Below are 26,335 nucleotides of genomic sequence, written 5' to 3' on the forward strand. Positions count from 1 at the left end.
TGTTTTCTTTCCATGTTTATTTGTTCAGCAGAACCTGCTGCATAACAATGTCAATTATTGGCCTTATCAGTGTGTAACCCTGGAGAAGACTAAAATCACAGGAGCCTGTACACTTGACAACCAAACTCAATCAAAACTACTGATAAGAGAACAAAGAGAAACCAGAAGCTTTTGGAGTATGAGCTTAGTAATAGGATGAAGTCACATATGCTTTTCTTTGAGACAAGAAGATGGAAGAGGATTAATTTTCTTTCTTTCAATTTTCTGTTCTCTCCTATGGTTTCCTTAATGCTAGTGCATGTAGATTTTGCTGTCTTACAAGAAAATTGTCTCTTTGCAACTGCGAGACAGTAAAAATATCAAGAATTGAAATGCGTATTGTTTTTTCATCCTCGTAAACAAATCAGAATTAGATTTTTTCCAGAAATGTCATTATGGCAGATTTACTTTTACTGTTGTAGCCTCCTGGTTAGATCTTTCAGCTGCCTTAAAGAGTAAAATCTTTGCACAACTTCTTTGCTCTCTGTAGTGTTTTTTGCATTAGACATCCCTTTTCAAATATATGAAGAGCTCTCATTTATCCCATCTTAATTTGTTTTCTTCACAGTAGCATTTGCTTGCTGTTAGCTGAATGAATAGCAGTGGCTCCATCCAGTCCTCGGGAGCTGGTTCACTAAGGCTTTGTGTTAATTTTTTTTCCTTGCAATTCTCACACATCTTGCTTAGTTTCAGGCACTGATCCCCATAGGTCAGCAGGTTAAAAAGGGGCATCTGAAATCCTTAACAGCTGTTGTTCTCTACCACATCCTTTCTTAAATATTGCCACCCCTGAGAAAAGAGGACAGAGCACGGCACAGAACTGCTGTGGCAGTGCCAGCTCGCGGGCAAGCCCATTAAAGCAGCCTGAAATTGCCAGCAGCAATACACCCCTGAAAGTTGTATTTCGTGTAGTTGATGCCTTTATTCTCTTCTGTGAGAAAAGGTCACATCTTCCAAGCTGTGCTATAGTGTCCTTTCTAGGAGATTATTGTGATAAATACAGGAATTGCTCCTCTCATCTGCCTGCTAAAGAAGCAGAGACAGATGAGAGATGCGTTACTGTTGGTGACCAGCCCATCAAACATGTTATACTACACAATGCATCACTGAAATGTTTATCCATTAGAGCTGTTAGAATGGTTATTTGCCAGACCCTGAAACACTTCTTGGTCATGTTTATTTATTTAAACAAAATGACATTTTATTCACAAGGTATGGTTTTGTAAAAGAAATAATGTTGTCACAAATCCAGTTATCCAAAGAAAATGAATTTAGGTATAATGTTGGCCTTAAAACCTATTTGGTTTATGTGTGGTTTTGATTCTTTGGATAACCATTTCAGATAGGTTTTTTGGAGGCTTTTCTTTTAATCTCTGAAGGCCATAACTTTCTTCTTAATGTAATTGGAATTTTTATAAAACCAAATGGATGTAAGAATCCAACACCTGGGAGAAATACAGCAAAATATTACTCATATTCAGTTTATGCCATAGTAGTTGTCACATGCTGAAATAATTACTGTGAAAACAGTGTTTTTCTCTCCATTTTGATTCTCTCTGGCTTTAGTAATATTTCTCCTTACATAATGGGAAATTAAGGGCTTTGACCTATTTGATCTTTGATGACCATTCTAGAGCTGCTGTGCAATTGGTGGTTTTCAGAGTTCCTTGGCCAAATTGCTCTTTGGGTATCAATACCCAAAGAGACAATGACAGAGGCCACTGCTTTCAGTGTGCAGATTCTTTTAAAGTTTGAGTGTAAACTTGTTTATTTCCTTATGTGTGTGGTCCAGGATTACCAAGAGGTAGTCATGGCCTCAGAGTTTTTATGACTTTCGTCTTGGAAATCTTAAAAATGAGCAGTCTGAAAAGATTAACCCAGCCCATTGTCACCTACTGTACTGAAAAGACATTCAGTTCTCTCATGTTTGTCTGGAGGCTGTTCTTTTGTAGATAAATAAAGAAATGTGCTGGTTTTGCATTGGAGCCCTTCATTCAGCTTTAGATTTACAAACACATATTTTTCATGAAACTTGAGGCATTTGTAATCTTATATAGAAATTTAATCTCAAATTCTGGCTGGCTGAAGTTGAGTTGTAGATATCTGTTTTTATCAGTATAGTGATGTGTAAGAAAGGCAATTAAATATTATATAAAGAAAGTGTGATGGTATTTTAATTGTATTAGAAGTCCAGGGCCTTAGGATATTTGTATGTACCTTAGGGCTTCCAAGTACTCCATTTAGAGTTATTATTTTTCCGTGGTTCCAGTAATATATTGTTTTTAAAAATTTCATTTCTCTGGCACTTGCATGAGAATTATTTATTTGGGTTTCATGTAATTTCTTTAGAGTTATGTTAAACAACAGTAGACTGGGAAATGAAGAACTGACCTTAGCAGAGAGTATTAGAAGAATGTTGCTTGTTTAACCTTGTGAAGCAAACCTTGATAGAGAATATGATCATCTTCTAGAATGCCTTTAGATTGCTTTATATAAGGGATGAAGATTTAAGTCATAATGTAACTTTGCTGAAAGATCAAAAGTATATAAATTATTTCACTTTGATTTACAAACTATTAGATAAAGTGAAGCATCTGCTCTGTGAAATATCAGGGCATAAACAGCAGCATATATTTTCTAACGAAGCTTGATAAATTTATGTTCTTGTGTGGTACAGGAAGATTCATCCTGGTTTGGGATTTTTCTTGTCCCCAAAAAAACTGAAGGTGTCTTGAACACAATCTCAGTTATTAATTGTGTTTCTCATGTGGTATTTATTGGTTTAGTATATTTTAATTCTTTAGCTTATAGTGTAAAATTGTATTCCATTGTGTGAATTTGAATTGATGCTTCAGTCTGTTGTCTATGGATGCACTTTTGGAATTTCTCTCTGATTGAAGCATTCATGTTTTTTTTCTTAAGGCATCAAGGAATGTATAGAAATTTGAGAAGATGTTGTTGTTTTTTGTACATTGGGAAAACCTGTGCAGCTTGAGTGATCCCGTGTTGTGTTCTTGTGCCTGCGTGCTATGCTCACCAAGGAAGCTTAATTGATTTCTTAATTTGAACAGTGGCATTTTCCTCAGAGATGAAGGGATTTTCAGATTACTTCTTATTGATTTTTGTGAGGCTTCTCAAGTTAACTGGGAAATTTTCAGTTATCAGATGGGGCAGGTTGTTTCCTTGAACAGTGATATCTTCATGAAGGTCTCTTCCACTGGCAAGTCATTGGTTCTCTGTACTGCTGTCTTAGAGGTGCACAAATGCTTTATGGGCTTTGTCATGGCACGTGGGGAATGATTGTTATTCAGAACAATACACCAAAATGTGGCTTCATTTGGTGGTGATTGAGCAATGAAATTGGACTGGCCTTTCAGCCCTATATCCCCATGGATACTGACAATATTCCATTTGAGCTGTGTTTAGGACTACTTGTTTTACTTCTAAAATTACACTGGTTTAAGTAGGCTCTGCACTGTGACATATTTATTGGGTGTAAAAGTTACATATCTCAGGCAATACTACTGAAGTTATATAAAACAGGTAATTTTGCATCAGTCATCCTTAATATATGTTTTCTCTAAGACTAGATGAGATTTTACTCAGAACCATTTACAGCACTTTGTCAAAACATAAACATTACTTTTGGTTAGAAATACATACAATTTTAATGCACTTTTCTCCTGTGCTTCAGTTGGTATTTTATGATTTTCTTTCCTTTATTTTTGGCTGAGCTTTTAGCTATACATACTACAGTGTTAAAATCTAAGTCATTGTAGAGAAGGAAATGAAATATGTGTGAATTTGTAGCTGTAGAATTGTTCTACTTAAAATTCATTGCCAAATTATGGTCAGGAAAACCAAACCAAGAAGAGTGGTTAGCATATGGACTTTACGGAAAGATAGAATTGTAAATTTTCTCTTGGGATCTGCTATAGAAATATTTTGATCCTGCTTGACTACAGAAAAAAATAGATAGAGAGTAGTAACTTATTGGTAAGTCATTTCAGAAATTAAATTCTGCCATAATTGCTGCAGCCTTAATTGGTACAGTACATTCTGTGTTTGGAGGGATTTTCTTTGGATGTTCTTTTTATAGAATGACCACTGGTCTTCATGACTTTTTATATTCTGGATATTTGCATCTGTTCTCCTTTATTTGTTGTGTTTTGGATGGAACTAGTGGTAAATGACATACTTGGGCTTGTTATTATTTATTTGTTATGATTTGTATTTTGGTACATAAGAAGTACACATATCTCCAAATACCATCAATATAACAGTATTTTCTAAAACAATATGGCAAAAAATATAATCAGAGTGGTTTAGGACTGTTCTGTTCTGAGCTCTAGCAATTGGAACTGTCAGCTCTATTTCCTGGAGGCAAGTGTGAAGCTTCCTGAGATACTCAGTTTCCATTTGAGATATGTAAAATACAAGTTCTGTTTTCTCTAGTTTAAATGTGAGAAAGAAACCAGGACTGGTTTTGTTTGACTGTCCAATTTAAGTTTGAATTTAAATCAGTCTTCGAGTATCATAGAATCATAGAAGGTTTTGGGATGGAAGGGACCTTAAATCCTTTAGGTTCTGTGCCAATGCCTGCTTTGATTCTAACTCCTTAACCTTGTCTTACAAACTTGAGATGATAATGTGTGGATAGTAAGTTTAATTGAGAAAAAGGTCTAGCATTCAAATTTTATTCTTGTCTTAGGGATGGAGATTACTTGTGGGTTTGGTTTTTGTTTTATAAGACTACCTGTAATACCAGCTGAGATGTGGTCCTTTAATGTATTTTTAAACCAATACTCTTGGAAATGAAGATGTAAATCTCTTCAGCTAAGTGAGCTGAAGCTAAGCACAGCTTCTCTGACAGAGTCCTTTAGAACCACGTATTTCATGATTAGTGATTAAGGTTGCTAATGACTTGTGTAAGAGATCCATACCAGATGAAACAGGATTTTAATTGCTAGTTTAGTGTGCTGAGTCCTGGAATCTTTTTCAGTAGTCATGAAAAGGAAAAGATGAAAAGGAAATGATAAAACCATCAACTTTTCATAAGCTTTCATTTTCAGGGTGTTAAGGTGTGTTTCCGTGAAATTCTTATTAGGAATATGAAATTAATTATGAGAATAGCATACTTCTTTATGTTTTAATAAGATAATGGCAGACTGATCAGTTGAAATGAAGAATTAAAATGTATATTTGAACCAAAGAATATATATATTTATCTATATATATTTATACTGTATTTGAATCAAAGGATTAAAAAAATATATCCTTGTTGAGAGCCACTGTCCTTGAGATCCTGAATGTAAGCTGATAGCAGAAGAAATTAACCTTTAACATTTTTATATTTTTAAAAAATATTCATTTTAAGATGCAACAAGTCTGGTTGGAATTCTGAATATAATTTTTGTAGAGAAAAAAATTATTCCTACTGTTTTGAGTTCTGTGTGCCACAGTCTGTTGATTGACATGTCATGGTGTGTGAAAAAAGGTCACAATTAAGATGTATAAGACTGATTGAAACAATTAATATTAATTTCAAGGAATTCTTGGAGCATAATGTAAGTAATGCACAATAAAGGAATGTACAAGAAAAGATCAAATTTAGCATTGAATTTAGGAAGGTCAATGTTACAGTATTTCAGCAAATATTTGAGTTGGGGTTTTTTAACTTTTGTTTCTTTCATCTAAATTTTCATATTTCAGGTGAAAGTTTTTGAGTGAGACTGGTTTATTACTGGCCAAGAATATGTTTCCTAAATATTTCAGACTGTGTCAAGTGCAGACTTCAATGCTCCTACCACTTAGCATAGATAAACCAGTGTTGCCCCATCTTGTTCTTATCAAAGTTTTGGTTCATCCATAGTCTTTGAAGGAACCAGGAAGGCATTTTTGCATCCAGGATCCAAAAGGGACTGTTCTGTGCTACCTGAGCCGTTGCTGCTGTGTGCTTTCCATGCTTAGGGAGCAGCACAGGCACTCAGCTGTACCACTGAAGGATCTGGTGTGATGGTGTTCACAGGGGTTTCAGGTGAAAGGAGAGACGAGAATGTTGACTCCATGTTCAGAAGGCTTGATTTATTATTTTATGATATATATATTACATTAAAACTGCACTAAAAGAATAGAAGGAAAAGTTCTCCTCAGAAGGCTGGCTAAGAATAGAAAAGAAAGAATGATAACAAAGGCAGCTGCCTCAGACCATTAATTACAAACATCCAAGATGGGCCAATCACCGATGCACCTGTTGCATTCCACAGCAGCAGATAACCATTGTTTACATTTTGTTCCTGAAGCCTCAGCTTCTCAGCAGGAAAAAATCCTAAAGAAAGGATTTTCATGAAAAGATGTCTGTGACAATCCGGGTCCGCTTATGCCTCTTAACCCATATCTGCAGCAAATATTTCTAAAGCTGCAGTAGGTGACCTATTCCTGCTATCTCTTTAATATTAGATTTTGAAATCTTAGCATTCTCAATTCCAGCTGGGCCCAAAAGGAAAATGTTTTCTCTGAGTCCAAGACACAGGTAATTAATAAGAAGCACAGCACTCCAGAAATAGAGCTCATTATTTGCAACTCTGTGTAGCAGGTTAGGACATCTGGAGAAGGAAGAAGTGGCAGCAGCATAGGGAATATTGCTGAGCATATTGCAAGAAACAGCACTCAAGAAAGAAAAGAGAACTTGTCTCAGAGCTAGAGCTGAACTAATTTGGTGCACTATCATATCAACAGCAAGGGGCAGAGAGAAGGGAAAGTGGCACCGAGGCAGCTGAACAAGGTCACCCAGGCTCTGCAGAGTGTGCTGGACCTGTGCTTGCGTGTCACTGGGCACTGCAGTCACTGCTTTGATAGCAGGCTGGCAGGGGAGGATTTGTACTGAGCCTGGCTGAGTCCCAAAGCAGCAGGTATCCCTCATCCTAAAGATCTGGGAAGAGGATTAGAGGTTAACATGGCACAGCACGGTGCCAGCCTGGCTCCTGCAGCTCTTACAGGGTGTGAGGCACATCTGTCTGTCTGCTCCCAGTGCAGGGAAGGGGGCTGAGGGGATCCCACACAGGGGATGCCCACTTGGCACTAGCCATCCTCTCCTTTCACAACTGGCAATCCCAAATGCAATCAAGTGGAAAAGAATGTTGTAAAGAAAACAGGAGTTAAATAATCCCTATATTAAGGATTTTTTTTGCCTGTTTAGTGGTTACATCTGGTTGCAAACACATGTATGAATCATCAGCTCTATCTCTAGTCCAACATTATGCAATTTCCTATAAAACCATAAAAAAATTTAGATTTATTTTAATACATGCATAAGGTTTATTTCTCTTTTCTATTAGCTGTGACTGTGTTCACATGGGTCTTAGGATGAGGGAAGAGACGACGATCTGACTCCATGTTTCAGAAGGCTTGATTTATTATTTTATTATATATATTACATTAAAACTATACTGAAAGAATAGAAGAAAAAAGGCTAGCTAAGAATAGAAAAAAAAGGAATGATAACAAAGGCTTGTGTCTTGGACTCTCTGTCTGAGCCCACTCACTGTGAGTGGCCATTAATCAGAAACAACCAAGATGGGCCAATCACAGACGCACCTGTTGCATTCCACAGCAGCAGATAATCAATGTTTACATTTTGTTCCTGAGGCCTCTCAGCTTCTCAGGAGAAAAAATCCTAAGGAAAGGATTCTTCATAAAACATGTCTGTGACAATTATCTAAAAAGATAAATGAGCCTTTTTTTTTCCCTGGCAATAACTGGTTTCCTCCTTAGGTCGTGTCAATAATTACTCTAAATAAATTTTTAGTAGAATTTTACTTCATTAGTTCTTTAAAAGTAGGTGCCATATTCTGGGATTTCAAGTACAGCTTTGGAATGTACAAATGAAGGGGCCATTTAATCAAATTGCCATCATAAATTTTTCAGTGTTTTATATGTGTTCATAATGTGTAAAACATACAGCTCTTATTAAAATTATAATTGTTAGCATTTTCTTATCAAATCATTGAAGATTATATATAAATTTAATTTATCTCTATGTTACTTATATACAAACCTAAAGCAGAATATTGTAAAGTTTATGATCACAAAGTATAGCAAGACTGTAGGTTCTGCCTATGAGTATAAAATAGAGGTGTGGCAGACCAGGAGTGCTCAGGCTGTAATTGCATTGCAGTTAACAGCAGGAAGGATTAACAACTCTCATAGAAAAGTACTGCATTTTAGGTGTGCCTTTATTTGTTAAATTAATAGATGGGTTCTCAGTTTTGACACTAAAAGCTAACTCTGTAATGTCCTCAGTATGTTCAAGTTTGATTTTAACCTTAGTTACTGCCATTTTATATTATCTAAAATGAAAACACTATTGCTGGTTTTTATGTCCCGTTAAGTTTCTTAAAACAAACAAACAAGCAAACAAAACAACCTTGCAATTGAACTTTGTCAATAATTCACACAGACAAAACCTCTGTATTTTCAAATTAAATATACTGCTTTGATTAGCACAGAAGATACCTTAGTGTTCTACTCATTAGAATAACATTTTTATGTTTTATAAACTATCAACATGTTTCCTGGAACTGCTTTTTATGTTCCTTCCTTCAAGATCCTCATATGGAGTCAGAGTAGGGGTGATAGTAAATAGGGTAACAACTACAGATAGCCATTGCCAAAAAACCAGTATTATTGGCCAATCTTATGCTAAAAATTTTATTTCTAACAGGATTATAGAGGACATCATACTGTAAGGAGATTTGGTAATGAACCAGATTCCAAAACACGATAAAATTTGCTTTCTTTGCTCTGGGTTTGGGATTTTTAAAAATTGTTTTAATATGCTGAGTTTTCATTGGGTTAAAATCTCAATGAGGAGAAAGAGGCTGATAACTTTGTAATAATTATTATAAATGTATTTTGTGAAGTTTTATTAATATTCAGTTTTGATCTAGTCTACAAGGAGGAGACCTTGACCTTTTTGATTTTAGAGGAAACTGAGGAATAGAAGCTTTGGAAATCACCTTTTTTGAGCTGTCTGTCTGGTAGTCTGGTATTTTATTTTAGATATGTGTATTGGATCTTCTGGGATAACATTTTTTTCCCTCAAGAATAATTTTGTGTCTGACAACAGCCATTGCTTAACGGTAAGAGTATTGCTCTTGCTGTTGTGGTGTGTAAAACACAGACCTCATACTTTTACTCTTCATACATCCAGAGGGACTTTTATACCACAGCACTTCCAGCACGTTTATCACTGTCTTGTCTTGACTAAAAGGTGAAGACAGTAGTTCTAGAATACATGTAATTATCTTAGAAAAATGTAATTATCTTAGAAAAATTAGATTTTAAAAGTGCATTTACCTTAAAACTGCACTCTATATATCAACTTCTAAGTGTTTAAAAATACCTTATATATAGTAGCATGCTATGTATAAAGTGTTGTAGCATATTTTACAAATGCACATCTGTAATGTATCATGTAAATCCAAATGTAGTTAAAGTTGTGGAAATATGATGAGTGAAATTCTATAAAAAATAAGGTTTTTGTTTGGTAACAAAAATATTGAATTTCAAATGTACTGAAGAATTATTTCAGAATTGTGGGTTAAATAAGTCACTGTAAACCAGAAATCCCTTACAAAGGCTAGTATATAGTTTTCATTCAGATCTTTTGCCATACTTAAAAGTCAGTTTGATTTATAGGTCTTTAATTTATTCATAGTCTGACCCAGCAACTCTGCTGCACCAGCCCCCTATATCCTTTAATTACAAATGAAAAATACAAGCTTCTACTTGTCAGGAAACATACCTTTGTTTCTTGAAATGGTCCAAAGGGGTAAATGTTTAGCTTTTTTTTTTTTTTTTTTCACTTTGGAATTTCTTTTCTATTTAAGCCCAAGTCCTTTACAAAATAAAACACTGGCAAATTTCACTGTGGAAGGGAGCTCCTTAGTGCATGTTGTTGCTGCAAGCCAGGCTAGCATTGGAGCTTGAGCAGCCTGCTCAGGGTGTGCCAGGAGAGCTGTGAAAATCCCAGTGGACAGATTTGCAGTTTCCCTGGCAAGCTGCTCAAGCACCCTCATTGCAGAGGATTGTTTTGGTGTGACAAGTCAGCTCCCTGTGACAAGTTAGCTTCAGCTCGTTCCTATTGCCTCTTGGCACCTCTTTTCTTTCCAGCCCCCTCTGTGTGGAGCTGCTCTTAGTTGCTGCCTTAGCCTTCTCTTCTCCCTGCTAACAAATGCCATTTTCCTCACACTGTCCTGGGTAGCATCAGCTGCAGCCCCTAAATATAAGAGTAACACTGTGCCTAAAATCTCTTCCCTTTTTGTGCTTGATGAGGGGCAGGAGCAAATGCAAGTGGTACCTTGATATCCTCCTCTGCTTGGCTGGCAAGGAGGGAGGGAGGGAGGATGGAGATGCCTTTCCCTGGCGTGGCAGGAGAGGGCAGACACCACAGACGGAGCTGAAGCTGTGCTGGCAGGCTGGGCCTTGCAGATGGGCCCCAGTTCAAGGCATTAATACAGCTCCTCCTCTCAGTAAGAGTCCAGGAAAACAGGGCACTCTGTTTGCCAAATTCAAAGGACATAATTTTGAGCATATTTTTTGTTGGTAAAGCCAAAATATAAACAAACATTGGCCTGGGATTTTAGAAACCCCAGCTCTGATGATGATGATCAGGCTGCCCTGATTCTTCAGCCAGGTGTCATCACAATACCATTTAAATTAAGCAGAAAACAAAACTCTTCCAGGAATATTTTACAAAGATTGATTTTTAGACTCAGTTTTCATCCAAAATAGACCAGGCAATTTATCATCTACAAGTTTTTAATGGTAAATGTTAATTCACATTATGAGTCATCATATTTCAAAGAGTGCCTTGTAGTTTTATACTGTTGTGGATAAGAAAATGAATCTAAGAAGTTAGTATGCATGCCTTATTTGTACATGCTGCTTAGCTGTTTATCTGTTGGCAAAAAAATAATGATAATTAAAAATAAATTATTAAGCTTGAGTCACTTGTAGTAATTCTTGCTCTTTTTTTGGTTTTTTTAACTGTAAAATGCTGAATTGAGCAGTTTTAGACCAACTTGTCATTGTGGTCTTTTAAATATTAAGTAGTGTATTTGTACAGTTCTTCACATCCAAAGACTTTGTTTGGGGGTTTTTGATAGTTTCTTTATAGCAGTTTCCTTATTTCCAAAGAATCCTCCATATGCAGCAATAAAGGCAGCATGATTTTCTTTAGCAGTCAAAGAAAAATAAAATTTTCCAATTTAAAGAAAATAACATTTTCGTTAGTGAGGCTTTTGCCAACTTTATTTTTAAAAAGATGTAAGCTTTATTTCTATCTGAGCAAGTTTTGAAGCTCTGTCATAGATCACAGGAAGATAAGCTTTATCTTTAGATGATCATACAAGTAGTATGTCTTTGGCCAGTTATTTTACATGGATTTGTAACAAATATTCACTAGTCAGTATCAGTCTTAGACTTTGGTTTCTCCCCTGGTAACAGTGGCAAAATCCCCACTCAAACAGAAGTGGACTTGGAGACAGTTAACGCATTAATCTGTCATTTAATTCAGATGAAAACTATTATCAAATTTGAAATTAATGGTTGAAGTATTAAACTAGTTCATCACTAACAGTCCTATTTCAGATTTGAGCTATAGGTTAGATTTCATATAGCATGGATGTTGTGGTATATATATATATTGATATAGTCTTTGGATGTTCCAAAGCCCAAAGAAAACCAAAACTCTGCTCCAGCAATGTGAATCATTTGCACCAGTAGTCTGACCCAGAAAAGTCTTGAGATTGCAAAGAGTAAAAGAGGTAATTTCACAAAACTCACTGAATTAATTGCTGTGTCTTAGGGCTGCTTGAAAGTTTTCTAAAAGGAGAAAAGAACTTTCATGGAAGAAGGCATTTATGATCCCTCCACACAACCTTCCTACACTCTACTGCTAATTAATTAATTACAATTATCAACATAACTGTCAAATAAGTACATTGAAATTTTTTAGAAGAGTGGGATTTTGACAATTGTACAATACTTTATTAAAAATGTGTTCTCTCAAGTGTAATAGAGACATTCTCATGCTAACTCTGTTGTATTACTACTTAGTATTCATAATTAAATATACAGTACTGCTCAACTTCTATCCTTTCTCTTTTCATATTACAAGAACCAGTATAGCAAGACTGTGAAATAGATGAAGTCAAAATAATTTTCTCACAAACACAAAGAAATAATGTTAATTCTGCTCCTGACTTTTCTTAAAATCAGTGAATCCTTGTTAAGGGCTTCTACAGCCATCTTCTATGAAAGAAGGTGCTTAAAAGGGAGCAGGGGGAGCAAGGAAAATATGATTCTTATGAAGAAGAATAATTTCCCTGGGTACTTATACATGCTACTGCAGGATTCTGATTTATAACAAGATAATGGCTGTGGTTTTAATTGCATTCCAGTTCACTTATTCCTGATCTTCAGAATAAACCTGAACAGATGTACTCACATAAAAATATACTTATACACATCCTCACAAATACATATGCATGTATACAGATGTGCACAAATTGTCTGCATTTTTTCTGCAAAACTAGAGCACCTAGAAGATACAAGCAGGCTTAACAACTTCACTTATTCCTAAGATTACCTTATACCTCCCATCGTAAAAGTCCGTGTTTATTTTGTTGTGACTCATACAAAACTTCTCTTTTGCTGTTTTGCCACAGTTTATCAACACAATTAAAGCAGACAGGTGATCTGCTCTATGAAAATTTTCAAACATGAACTTAAAATTTGGCCTAGGGTGGCTTTTGCATCACATTTGAGGGTTTCTGACCTTAGGGGTCACCAGAATTTTTTCTTTAAAGAGCAAACTAACTTCCAGAGTTTAGTCAAATTAGGAGCCTTATAAAAATTGTCATTCGCGTGAATTGTCAGGAGACAATTTGTGGTAGCTGATCCTCCAAAGAGTCCTCTCAGAGCTGGCAGGTCTCAGCCTACAGATGAGGATTTGAGGCTTTGTGCTGCTGAGGATCATGGTGGATTCTGATGCATTTTCATCAGAACTGAACAGGGAGGCACTGTGTGCCAGTGAGCTTCTTGTTACCTCTGTTCCTGGGCTTAGGCTTCTTGGAAGTGAATTTCACCTAAACCTAAAATGAGAGAGAGGAAAAGCTACCCACAGGAAAATGTTTTGGGATCAGAAACCAGCAGGGAGTGGGAAACCTGGGCTAAGAATTGAGGTGGGAATTGACTGCAACTGACTGAATTAATAATTTATTTCGTAATTCTTCATGTATAAGTAGTGAAGTAGTTTATCTTTGCATTGATGTGAGAGAATCCCAGGCTTAGCAATTATCCATAATTTTGAAAATTTATCCAGTTGTATAACTTCATGCCCTGGAGCACAAAAAATAATTTGGTAGGCAGCAACACAGATTGTTTTTCTCAAAAAAAATTATCTATCAAATGACCATATTTCAGCTACAATTAATAGCAGGTTTCTGAACTGAAAGGTTGAATAGCAAATATCTATGTAAAAATCCCTAAACCTAATTGGATCTCAGATTTGTTTAGGATGCAGAGGTGGTACATGAGTGGTTGCTTATAAATGGTCATTGTATAAGTAATATATAGTTATTACACTGCTATTTGAAAAAATATATTTACTTCTTTTTTTTTTTTTTTCCTTTTCAATTAGGAGTTACTGATATTTTTACAGAATTTGCCCACAGTACATTGGGGAAATGAAGACATCAGTGTGCTCCTAGCAGAGGCCTACAGACTGAAGTTTGCATTTGCGGACGCCCCCAATCATTACAAGAAGTGAATATAAAGAGACAGAAATCATTAGAAGCAACGTGTTCTGCAGTATTATGGCATCTGTTGTTCTGGTTATGCTTTCAGCTCCTTGCTCTTTCATTTGAAGTAAGATGACCATTAAAATTCTGTTGGAATTTGCAGAATGAGAACAGAATACCAAAGAAGTGGACAAAGGAGGATATCGAGCACCGAATGAACTTAAAAGTGAATTTTTTTGCTCAGGATGAAAAATGAGTTCAGAAGTCTTGTTATTTTCTTCTTTTTTCCCCTTGTCTAAATAGAATAGTTGTCTCTCTTATTTATGTGGAGCAATTTCAATTGTACTTTAGACTTAAAACTACTTACGGAATTATTTTGTCATTACTTCGGTGTCACCTGCCATGAATTTATCAGCCAGATTTGGTTGGTGAAATCTACTTTGAGTGGCGAAAAAGAACTTCTCCTTGGTCATACAGACCACATGAGACAGCAAGGCCTGTGTTTTGGGGTCTGGTTATAGCTCAAAAGACACTGATATTAGCACACCATCTGTTGTTTTCCCATGGAATTAGGTTAGATTACTTCTATAATATAAGAATATAGAAGGTTGTAATGGAAATTGGTGGTGTTTTTCTAAACATTATTCAGTCTTGAAGGATTCTATAGAAGCTTTTTAGCCATAAAAAGGAGTTTTCAGCTTTAAGTAACTCATCTATTTCAGTTTTATTTATTTCAGTTTTAAAGCTGAAAACTCATCTATTACACTGAAATAAGTCCCTCTCAATATATTCTGGAGTGCTTTAAAATAGTGAAATAAACAGAAGGCATGGTCTTGTCAAAGTAATTAAAGTTTCTCTTTTAAGGCCTTGCAATTTTTCAGCATGAAATTTCACTTTTAAGAAATGTATTAAGAAGCTTGGTTTACTAAGCAAGATATATTTTTATCTCAGTTGTTGCCTTATTCTCCATTTCTAGTGATTAGAAAAGGAAAATTAATATATCTTTCCAAAGCTTTTTTGTTAAATAATTTAATACCCTTTTCCTGATTATTCAGAGGAAGAGAGCTAGCTCCCAACAACAATAGCAGTAACTGTATACTCAGATTGCTCATGGGTCATTAGCAGAACAAAAATGCTCTATGAGTTTATAGACTAAAATTAATGTTTCTTCATATAACCATGGAATACTGAATAATTTCTTAAAACTTACGTAATTCAAGTGCACTGTTTTCTTTCAAGAAATATTTTCTGGTAAGAAATCTAAGTTTGCTCTGTTGGATGTAAATAACTCATAACTCATATTAATTTGTGCCTACCATACGCATGCAGGTTATGAAGGGTGGGAGTTGCAATAAGCAATACACTTAAAAGTTCAGACTTCCTATTCCTCAGTTTGGTTCTTGAGTGGCACAGCGTTGCACAGAAAGTGTAGTGCACTTTTAAGTTTGGGAAATAAAAAACCTTCGAGAGATTTTCTCTTATGACTTGTTATTGAAAGATTATTTTCAACTTCTTAAAAATATGTAGATACATATTTTGAAGAGAGCTTTCTAAACGTATTAGTTACATTACTTGCTTTAGGGGCCTTAGTTCTTTACACAGACTTCATAATAATTAGGTGTTTCAGGGTAAATAAAGTAAAATACATTTTTACCACCACATTATTATGAGACCATCTATATTTTAAAAGTATATGAAATCTTTGGTAGAAGATAAAAAGAGAATTATTTCAAAAACCTGGTTTGGCAACTGGGATGCATTTGTTTTCCACTGGTGTCAGCTGGGTGTTTCAGGTGTGATGGATACAGGGTCAGGCCTCCCAGGTGGCTGCATTTGTGCCTGGAATGTGTAGTGGATCTGCGCTTCTCACATGTCTGTGTACTGCTTTCTGTAACCTCAGTTTGTGGTCTAATGTATCAGAATTTATGTTTACAAGGAATGTCATATTGTGCCTAACAGTGTCTACCAATAACAGAATAAAAGAAACATGAAATCCATGACCATTTGCTTTAAACTTGGTATCTGCAATCATTTGGTAATAGAAATGCATATTATTGTAACGAGAGAAGACAACACAGCATTAACTGGTGTAAGATTTTCTATAATTAACTTTTTTCTATTAAGACATTATTTAGGTAGTTACATGTAACATGGAAAAGTGACCCAAAGTTGTCTGCTGTGTCAGATGCTCCTGCACAACATTTTTGGGACTGGATATATAAAATTCCCTTCATTGGGTCCACATTAGTTGTCTGTCATGTCTTCCAAATTCAACAGGTACCTCTCACTTCCCTTGGAAGGAAGTATTACCATTAGAGGTCACATTTACTATTGTGTCTGTGTCAGAAGTTGAATATTGTACTTGAGCACATTGCTTTTTAAGGATAGTGGGAAGTTTCCTAATATAATACCAATGTTTATTTATGTAGATATAGAATTTTTTGGAAAATATGATATAGATATATAAATAACATTTATATATCTATGCAGATAGGAGTAGTTCTCAGTAAATAGAAGGCCAACATTTATGTAAAATTTCAAATTTTTATCAAAAGCCCACACATTTAACAATTTTACATCTCAGGTAAAATGTCATTCCAAAAAAAAATATTGCATAGAAAAGGAAATAGCATTATCATGGTTACATCCCATGTACTTAGTTTTCTCAAAATTCAAGATTCTGAATATGATAAAATTCCTTTGTAGTATGTATTTTCTTATGAAGGAGGCATCTTGACATGTCACTAGTGAAACCAGGCAGTCATTTCCTAGAACTCATGTGAAATATTTAAATTGCAGTGTCTGAAATGTGTGTTAAATAATTTCTGTAATAAAAGTTTAAACTAGAATGTACAATATAAAAAAGATTTATGACTACAGAATTTGAAAAATGTAAATAATAAATTAGTTAACTGTGTAAATACAGTACATTAGTAAGATAGAAATGTAAGTTGAAATCTTAGGTAACTCTGTAATATGCTATAAACATTTAGTTTCATTATTATTTGGCGCAGTTCCGTATGGAAAGGCCAGTTAATTTTTTTTCATTTCTTAACTACAGAATAGAACTATCTGAAGTTCCATTGTATGCTTCTGACGAACATTACCCCTGAGGCACTGGTTAAAACTGTAAAACTGGTGAAAGATGAGGAAATAAACACATATTTATGAAGTGCTACATAGAGTGGAAAGCTTGTGTTTATTTTTTTTTTTTTGAACACATTGCACCCTACGGCAGAGCATGGGTTTGGTGTGTTTCTGTTTTACAGCCCCAAAAGCCTTTATCACAAGAGGAGATGGGTTAACAGAACCTCAGTTCCCAGTTACATTTCTGCCACTCTATGCCCAGGTACCTTGAAGGTTCTGCAAGTTGGTCATACAGGCAAGTTCCAAGGGTGTGTCTGTGCATAGGTCATGTACATAGAGGGTATGGAGCATTTTCTGGAAGATGGATTTGACACCACAGCAGAATTAAACTGAAGGTGAAGCAAATCAGGGCAAGGCACACAGAGGAAGCACAGAATTCTGTATGGCTCTGGGAGTAAAGGAGAAGGGGAAACTTCAGCTCATAGTGAGGAAACAATAAACACCTGATAGGGTCAATAAGATCTGAAAATTAAGATGATTTAGGCAGATTAACTATCAAAGAGAGATATCATATATGTAGCTCAAGTCCCTTATGTCAAGAAAGTTACTGGGAGACTTCCAATAATCCTGTGTATCTGGTGAGAAAATATACAGAGAAGGCAAGGACAGTAACTTCTGTCTTTCAAACTCCCCACCACATTCAGGGGTGTGGAGACAGGGATGCAGAGGCAGTCTGTCTGTTATGGGCCTGAATGACAATGGATTGTAATTATGCTGGTTTCTCACCTTCAGTAAAGCTTGTGTTTCTTTATCTGCTATAATCCTCTAAAGATCCTGCATAAAATCAGCAATGGGAGGTCTTTCAAATTGCTTTTTCAAAAGCAGAAGAGATCAAGAAGGTAGAGTAAAGGCCCAGAGGGTCACAAGTATGTGCTGGTATTTGTTTGTTGATTTTTCTTGTGCAAAAGGAGTCATGGAAAAGTGTCTGGGCAGATGGAGGACTTTCCATGGATATAAATGTGAAGTACAACAGAAGGGACTTTCTGTAAATCTGATCTGTACTTCAGGTCAGTTCCTCCTTGAAAACAGAGTGGAGATAAGTACTTTGTAACACATTAAATTCTTTGGAGATTGGAGGAGGATGTGAGGTGGAAAGGCTCCCAGTCCAGCAATCACTCAGGCAGAATTCTGTGCCATGGGAAAGAACTGCAGCTCGAGTGCTTCTTATCACTGTGTGATAGGGAGTCAAGTTCCTGAGCAATTTAATTCCAGATCATTTGCATTTTTATAAGTTAAAGCTAAAATCTTGCATCCCATCTAATTCCTTAAGCTTAGTGTGTAGCTGAGGCAGCATGAGAGAAAATAATTAAATTGCTGTGGCACTGTATCAGAGACTCTTTTAATGCTTCAAATTCTTCTGTGTGGAGCCCACAGGACAGTCAATGCCTGTGCCAGAAATGAGAGGCTAAGAGATGTGATGCTAGAGAAAGTCTCTCAGAGACAGGTGCTCTGAAAATTGGGCTTTTTCTGGCCACAAGAATTTCCTACAATTTCCTACAAGCTTCCAAAGCTTCTCCAAAGGAGAATTAATGTGCACAGTAAATGGTTGAACTGGGCTCCATGTTTGTTCTTGTAATCAAGCTTCCACATCAGAGAAAATTAAAGTCTGAAATTGCAACCAATATGGACAGAAGTGCTCAGTCTTTGTTATCAAATAAATCAAGATTTAGTATACTTCTCTAATTTTCCTGTTATGTATCCTTCAGAACTAAGATTTCATTTCTGTGAGATCTGGATTTGGGGGTACTTTACTCCAGAACTTTTTTCAGAAATTTCTTATCCAACCATCCCTTACTTGTGCCTTCTCAGAAATCCTCCTCATGGGAAGAACATTCTGAAATTTACAGCAGTAGAAGAAAAAAACAACAAAACCTTCAGGGAGAATAGAGGAGTTTTATTCCCAATAATTTCTGATTTCCAGAAAGGAGAAAATGTGCCTCTTGGGGTATTTAGGCCACTTCATCCTTAAATTAAGGATGCAATCTCTCACACAGAGTTTTTTTTGAAATTCAGCTTATGTATTTTCATATATATTTCCATCTTCCTCCAGAAAGATCTGAGATTTCCAGTGAACAGTTCCTGCTACCAGCCCATTTCATCAATTCTGTTCACTCTTTTAGCAGCAGCAGAAATACAAAATATGTATCTGTCATGACAGCTCACAGGAGGCAATGAGATACCCAGGCTTATCAATAGTTAGATGTCTATCTCACTCATAAAATCCCATTCAAACAGCAAAGAGACTTGGTAATTTTTCATCTCATGTCATCAAAAAAGAAGTCTGTAGCTCCCGCTCAAAGCTGTGTTTGTAGAAGCACTTTCAGACTGTAGCTAACAATAAACTATATATCTGGAAAAAGAAATTTAGTCCTATACTTATGTGATCAAGTAAAAACTTTTCCTAAGACATCAGCAAGTATTTGCTGCAACTGTATAGAATGAATTGCCTCATGCAAATAAATAATTCAGCCTTTGCATGCAGAAATGAATAAAGTTGGCATATCAGTAAAGAAAATTTTCAGTTATATTTTTCCCCAGATATTTTACTATTATATTGCATCAGTGAAAAATTCTTTATAAATTTTAAAAAGGAGTACTTTTGTCTCCATCACTGTCATCAAATAAAGGGCATCAGACTTCTTCACATTCAGGTGAAGCAGCCATCACATTCTCAGTAAAGAATCTTTATGTGAATGTTTTGATAGTAAGGGCCAGTCTGTTGCATGTGCAGTCATCCTCTGGGCTATAATAGCTAATCCAGATAATGCAAATCACACTGGATAATAATGTCTCTGTTATCTGTGAAAGGAATAAGGAAAAGTCCATCTTTCTTCATCCAAGGACACCTCTTCAGTTTTGGAAAGTTGTATTCATTATGTAAATGCTCTGAAAACAATATGTTTTATATACATATGCATATATAATATTATTCAATTTTCATAGCAATTTAAGTTAAATTGATACTTGTAGCCAGCAAAGGATTCTCAAATCCAACAAGCATTCCCCACAAAATGAAGTAATCACAAAATATTTGTCTTGACAGGGGTATGTCAATGGACAAAAGATTTAGTGTTGGATAAGTAGTAACTTTGCTTATTTATGGAAGTTACTCTCTCCCCAGTATGTCAGAAATGGAGAGACATCTACATTTGAGTTTCAGTCACATTCCTTTCATAGCCAGGAGAGAGAATCAGGTCTTTATTTCCAAACCACAGAATCTTCTGACTTGGAAGGGACCCACAAGGCTCTTGAAGTCCTGCTCTTAACATGAATTACCTGTTCAGGACTGACCCCCCAGCCTTGGTGTTATTTGCACCAGGCCCCAGCTGAGCTGAGCTCAGGCCCTTCAAGGTGCCCCCACCCCTGCCTGTGAGTGCAGCCCTGCCTGGGCCAAGTGCCAGAGCCTGGGGAGAACTGATGAAGATGAAGAACATCAGCAGATGAAGAACATGGAACTTTTGGAGCAAATCCAGAGCAGGAACATGAAATTTATAGGGGGACTAGAGCACCTCCACTGTGAAGACAGACTAAGAGAGCTGGGGCTGTTCAGCATGGAGAAGGTTGTGTGGAGACCTCACAGCAACCTTCCAGTATCTGAAGGGGGAAAATGGAGAGGGACTCTCCATCAGGAACTGTGTGACAGGACAAGGAGTAATGGGTTCAAACTGAAAGAGGGGAAATTTGGGTTAGATATATGGAAGAAGTTCTTTACTGTGAGGCTGGTGAGGCACTGGAACAGTTTGGTCACAGAAGCTCTGGAGGTTTCCTCCTTGGAAGTGCTCAAGGCTGGGTGGAATGGGGCACTGAACAAGCCGGTCTAGTGGAAGGTGTCCCTGCCCATGGCAGAGAGCTTGGAACTAGATGATCTTGAAGGTCCCTTCCATCTCAAACCATTCTGTGATTCTGTGATTCTAAATGAGTGTCACCCAAAAAGATTTCTGTCTCCACTGGCTCTAAAGGAGCTCAGAGGACAAATAGTGGACATCTATAGATAGATGTCAACATTGCCACTTTGGTATTTTGAAGTGGCTGCTACAATTGCAGTTTGAAATAGCATTGCTGTACATAAATTAGAAAGAATCACCAGCTGCCTCAGATACATTCTTAAAATGCACACTTGATTTTCAAATCTTATATTCATTCTCATGGCCCAAATAAGTTATAATCTGCAGCTCACATTGACTTGTTTGCTGCAGCTACTGTACTGTGACATCAGCTGAAGGTAAGCTTCAGCTCCAGCTAGATGGTGGCTCAGCCCATTAGTTTGCTGTTTATATTTGCTCTCTCTCCTGCTGTGAATAAACTATAGCCCTGTAGCACCACCAGAGATAAAACTTAGTATCCTTGCATGCAAATTGAAATGAGTGGAAAAACAAATGTTGACAAATTACTTCATTTTAAAATGGAATCTTTGCACTGTGATCTTCCTCCTACCGCCTGTTATGTAAATAAATGTTATAGGCTGCTAACTAAAATGTATAGGACACAAATTCCCATTCTGTCTAACCAAAAGTAATAGTAATGGTCGGGTTTACTCTTCCCATTTAAGTAGCATCCAAACTGTATAGTCTGTTTTCCAGACAGTAAGGAAGATAAAGATCCTACCTCAGAGAATGGAATGTGTGGAGCACTACAGGGAGTGTTGGCTGGGATGGTGATATCTGACAGGGACCGAGGACTTGACAAATGTCCAGAGGCCCTGCTTAGCTGACCAGATTTCCAATCCACAAATTAGTGTGCAATGCATTCACTTCACATACCTGCATGTTTCTTGGGAACACAGTATGTTAGCAATAAAATGGCCTGATTGTGTCCTGTGTTCTTTATTAAAACAAAAATAAACAACCTCCCCACCTGTAGCATATTATCAACCCATGGGATAAATAAAGTAACTTCAGTGTTGTGAAACCATTGCTGAAGTGCACTGATATCAAGCAACAGTATTAGCAGTGGAAAATTGGAGGCTATTGCTGAAGTTTAGAATAAATCAAACAGCAATCTGAGAAGTACCTGCATGTGATGGGAGGTGACATACAGTGTCTGCATATTAGAGATTAGGCTAGTTCTCAGAGCTCTTTTAAACCTTGCATTCATTTTTATGAGTGGGGTTGGGTTTTTTAACCATGCCAGGAGAAAAGGCAAGCTTTGATACAGAGGGCTTCAGAAATGTCAGGTTTCCATGTAGTCCCCTCCTTAGTTTAGAAACCCATCTCTGTATCAGAGCCCAACCAGTCCACTTTAAGTTGTTGTTCCACAACAACTTAAATTAATAGCATCAATCTTCTGTCTTGGTACTTGCATACACTGATTGTATTTTATATGATGCTCTTGTAAAGTATTGATGTTGAAATTTTCTGTAAGACAGCACAGGTACTCTCCTAATTTCAAATTATCAAGCAGAGCTAGGGAAAAAATACATCAAGTTTTATTGAGCAGGAACATTGTGAAGATGCCTCTTTTCATTCTGAATTATTGCTTCAGTTCCTTAAACTGCCCTGGGCTCTTGATGTAGATTTTGTTAGACTTCTTTCTAACTGGCAGGACAAACCAACTTTCCTCTAACTTCAGAGATATCAGAAATGGTTGGAGGAAAATGGTGGTTAGAGGGCACGGATGCCATAATTAGTACCATGTCATGGAACTCATGCAAGCTACCTGTAAATTATATCTATGGATTGATGCAGCCCCAACACGTAGAAATTGGTTTCAAACCAATATAGGACAGTTTTGGGGTCCTGAGGGCCAACATGTATTTTGGACAACCTCTTGGAGACTAGTAAACGCTACCAGCTGGGTTTTAAACTCAGTTCAACAAACAACTCTGCAAAACATTTGTGTGTACTGTTGAATTTTTTGTCAAATCCAGTTTTGGGCCTTAGGTGTTAGAACTGTAAAAAATCTTCCTAATCTGTCATATTATGTGGTAACTTTATATTGTATGCATCAAATGTATTTTAGAATTTAGTAATGGCACAAACATCAATCTCCACTTTTTTATAATCATTACAAGCTTTTTTTTTCCCCAACTGTCTTTTAAAGCTCACTAACAGGAGTTACAGAAGGAGAAAATGATACAGCATCAACTTCTGGATTATTGAAAAGGAAGTGATTTAAGCATCAGAAATAATTGGTAGGTTTCTTTTCTTGGTTGGCCTGAGTGTCATTTCAGGACCTGAAACCAGGTTCCAGTTACAACATTCTTTTTTATTAAAGGAAAGAAACAAATTCAGGCAAAAAACCAACAACAAACCTGATAGATCTGAGGCAGCCCACAGTGTAAGAGCAGCCTGAATGGGGACTAAGTGTTGCTTATGTTTAAAGTGCAAATTAATTTTCTCTCTAGAGAAATGAAGTAGCTCAAAGCTATGAAAATCTCATATGTGAACAAGGACTATTAAAGAAACTGCCAGTTAAGACAACTGATGGAACAAATGCAGCAGAGGAAGAACATTGAAATTTATGGTGACTGGGCAAAATAGATCAATAGAAGAAAAATGCATCTGGAATTTCCCTAACTACAATAGGAGATGAAAAGAAATGGCCTGAAAAAGATCCAAGGACAGAAATACCACTATTTTCTGTAGAAGAAAAAAGGAAAAAAAATAGACGAGATTTAATCGGACTGGATAATCTGTTGAAAGGAAAGCAGTCCAATACATCTCTAACCAAATAAAGATACTGACCATTTGATTGTCTTGGATAGCAGGATAAAGAAAGAAGGAAGGCAAAGCATATTTTTGAAGCAGCTATGTTGTCACCCAACAGGTATTATTCACAGTGCCACCTTTAAATGCCAATTTAATGCCCTACATTGCTCAGAGGATCCCTTTAAGTTGCTTCCAGGGACCACAAAGAGACAAAGACAGGGAGACAGCCTCCAACCTCTGTCCTGCCCCCAGTCACTGAGGGCATGTGCCAAGAACTGAGATGCATCAGTCAGCTACATGAAAATGGGCAATAGCAATGCCTCCCTTTCCTGCCCCATGCCATTGCTGAGGGAAAATACAAAGAATTGTAGGCACACAGTTGGTGGTGATTGGGATGGGGCTGGGCTGAGCCCATCCCCAGCGGGCACAGCTGTGAGCAGCAGGTGAGCAGCACTGACAGCAATGAGCCAGGGAGTGCCCAGGGCACTGACCAACACCAAAGGGAACAGAGGGCACACAGGGCAGTGCATCAACATGGGGGGATAAATGTTGGGCTAAAGAGCAAGAAGGGCAGATGCTTGCAGCCTTCTGAAGTGATATGGTGTTACTCTGCATGGGTTGAAGCTTTCTGAAATGGTATGGTGGTACTCTGTGTATTGTGGCCATCTCAACTGCAATATATGCTGTGGCAGATGCTGTGACAAAGAATATCTGACATAACTCTTCTGCTACTTGAAACAGATTTATCTGCAGGACCTTTTCCTTGTTAATGAAGAACATTTCTTGGGCAGGTTGGGGATTCTTGTATTACAGTTTTGTAATGTGGATACCTTACAATTTAATAATATGCTCTCATACTTTAGGAAGAAACACAGACTCTTGAAAAACACAATAATTTCCATTGTTGTCCATGGATATTGATGGCTGCTATTTTCATCTGATATTTTGTGGTGAATCAGTGGAGCAATGATGGTGTCAAAATCAAAGTAAGTAAAACCTTAAAGATTTCTCAGTGGTTCTACCTAAGCTCTGCTGTGGTTCCCTGAAATTAAAATGTACAGCTGGTGCTACACTCCTTCAAAGAAGTTCATGCAAAGGGACTGTCACCTTGAAATACTTCTTTCTTTACCCTTCTCTATTTGACAGAAATCTTACTGATTTTATGAAAGGTGGATATGTGAAGTCTTATTAGATCCTCTTTGGGAGTAGCAAAATTTCTTGGTGGATGTATTCTTGATTTTTCTGACTTCGGTTCTCTGCATAAACAAAAAAAAAGCTATGTGGGAAGGACTTAGCCCTATTATTATTATTGCTGTTTAGCAAGTCAAAGCTTCTCTGTTTTTTCGAATCTAATTTTTTATCAATAAGATCTGGCAGATTGAATGACAGGTATTGCAGAGTTGTTATTTGATGAAAAAAAAAAAAAAAAAAAAAAACAAACAAAAAACAAACAAACCCAAATCTCCAGAGGGTTTCCTTGATGTCCGAAGGCTGTGGCTGAGCAAACACTTCAGCGCTGGTACACGGGAGGGCGCATCAATCCTACAATTGCAGCGCCTGAGCCGCGCTCGGCTCCGCAGCAGTTACCCTTTCTCTCTGAGACACAGCAGCCGGCTTTAGCAATCGCATCTCCAGCTAGAACACGGGAATTGTAAAAACAGCCGTGGTCCAGGAGCTTGTGCCAGACAGGGATAGCTACATTACAAGCCACGCTTCAGAAATTACTCGTTTCCCTTCAGTCAGGCCAGTCAAAAGGAATTTGCTTAACCGGCCATGATGCTGCCTTTGGAGCCAGGAAAATCATGTGTGTGGTTTCTGTGTCTTTTTGGGGGGCTGGTCAGATCCGACAGGACACATCTTCAGGGGAATAAATCTAGCAAAATGTGATCTTTAGTGTAAGTCTTGGTATACTTTGGTATATAGGCTGAGTCTATAGGAAAATAGCATACTGCAGACATGGACCATATGGTAAAATTAGTGAAATACCAGCAGCAGTGAGGCTGGAATGACATGTCTCTCCATCCTGGTACTGTGTCATTAAAGTTTTATATTACAGGCTGTCCCAGTCAGAACCAGGGGCCTCTGTGTGAGGTATTCAACAATCACTTTGCCTTGAGCAAACAAAGCTGGGAAAACAACAAAGACTGGGATTTAAAAACCCCTGCCTAAAGCAACAAACAGCACAAAGCAGAGTCTCACAGCTCGTTGTGAATGCCTCTGATCACGGGATTTATCGCTCTCCCACCTGTGTTCTTTTAATCTAGCTACTTAGCCTCTGCAAGCTAATTCAGAAGATGACTATCTGAATGCTTCAGCTGTTCACCTTGAGTAATACCATGGGGCCAGAATTCGTCTCTGCAACTTGGTTCAATATTGAAATGGAAGGAGACAAAATGAGCAGATGCATCGTGTAGGGATGAATCTCAGTTAAAGTGTCTATAGTTTCTTTGTTACAAGGACAGATATTGGCCTGTGATATCATGAAGGAGAAAAACAGAGTTATGCTCCTGCCTCCTTTTTTGCACAAGACAACTCTGTTTTCCTGCTCCAATGGGGAGACCATGTCTTGAGACAAGACTGACCTCTGAAAGTTCAGCTATGGCACTTATTTCACCTTCTCCAGTTTGAACTCACTTGTCATTAGGCAACAAAATTATCCCCTATAGCAAAATTTCCAAGCAGTTCTCTCCCTGCCTC

General features: G+C 37.1%; 1 protein-coding gene across 1 annotated transcript in view; it reads left to right on the plus strand.

The window, feature by feature from the left end:
• Positions 1-17,022, plus strand: part of TBC1D22A (TBC1 domain family member 22A) — a 140,713-nt gene extending 123,691 nt beyond the window's left edge. The window contains exon 13 of the mRNA XM_059472085.1: positions 13,745-17,022. Within this exon, the coding sequence (XP_059328068.1) occupies positions 13,745-13,873 (129 nt within the window). The 3' untranslated portion in view covers positions 13,874-17,022. The remainder of the gene's footprint in view (positions 1-13,744) is intronic.
• The last annotated feature ends 9,313 nt before the right edge of the window (positions 17,023-26,335 follow it).

Source organism: Ammospiza nelsoni, chromosome 5, assembly GCF_027579445.1.
Source record: "Ammospiza nelsoni isolate bAmmNel1 chromosome 5, bAmmNel1.pri, whole genome shotgun sequence".
Classification (NCBI taxonomy): Eukaryota; Metazoa; Chordata; class Aves; order Passeriformes; family Passerellidae; genus Ammospiza; species Ammospiza nelsoni.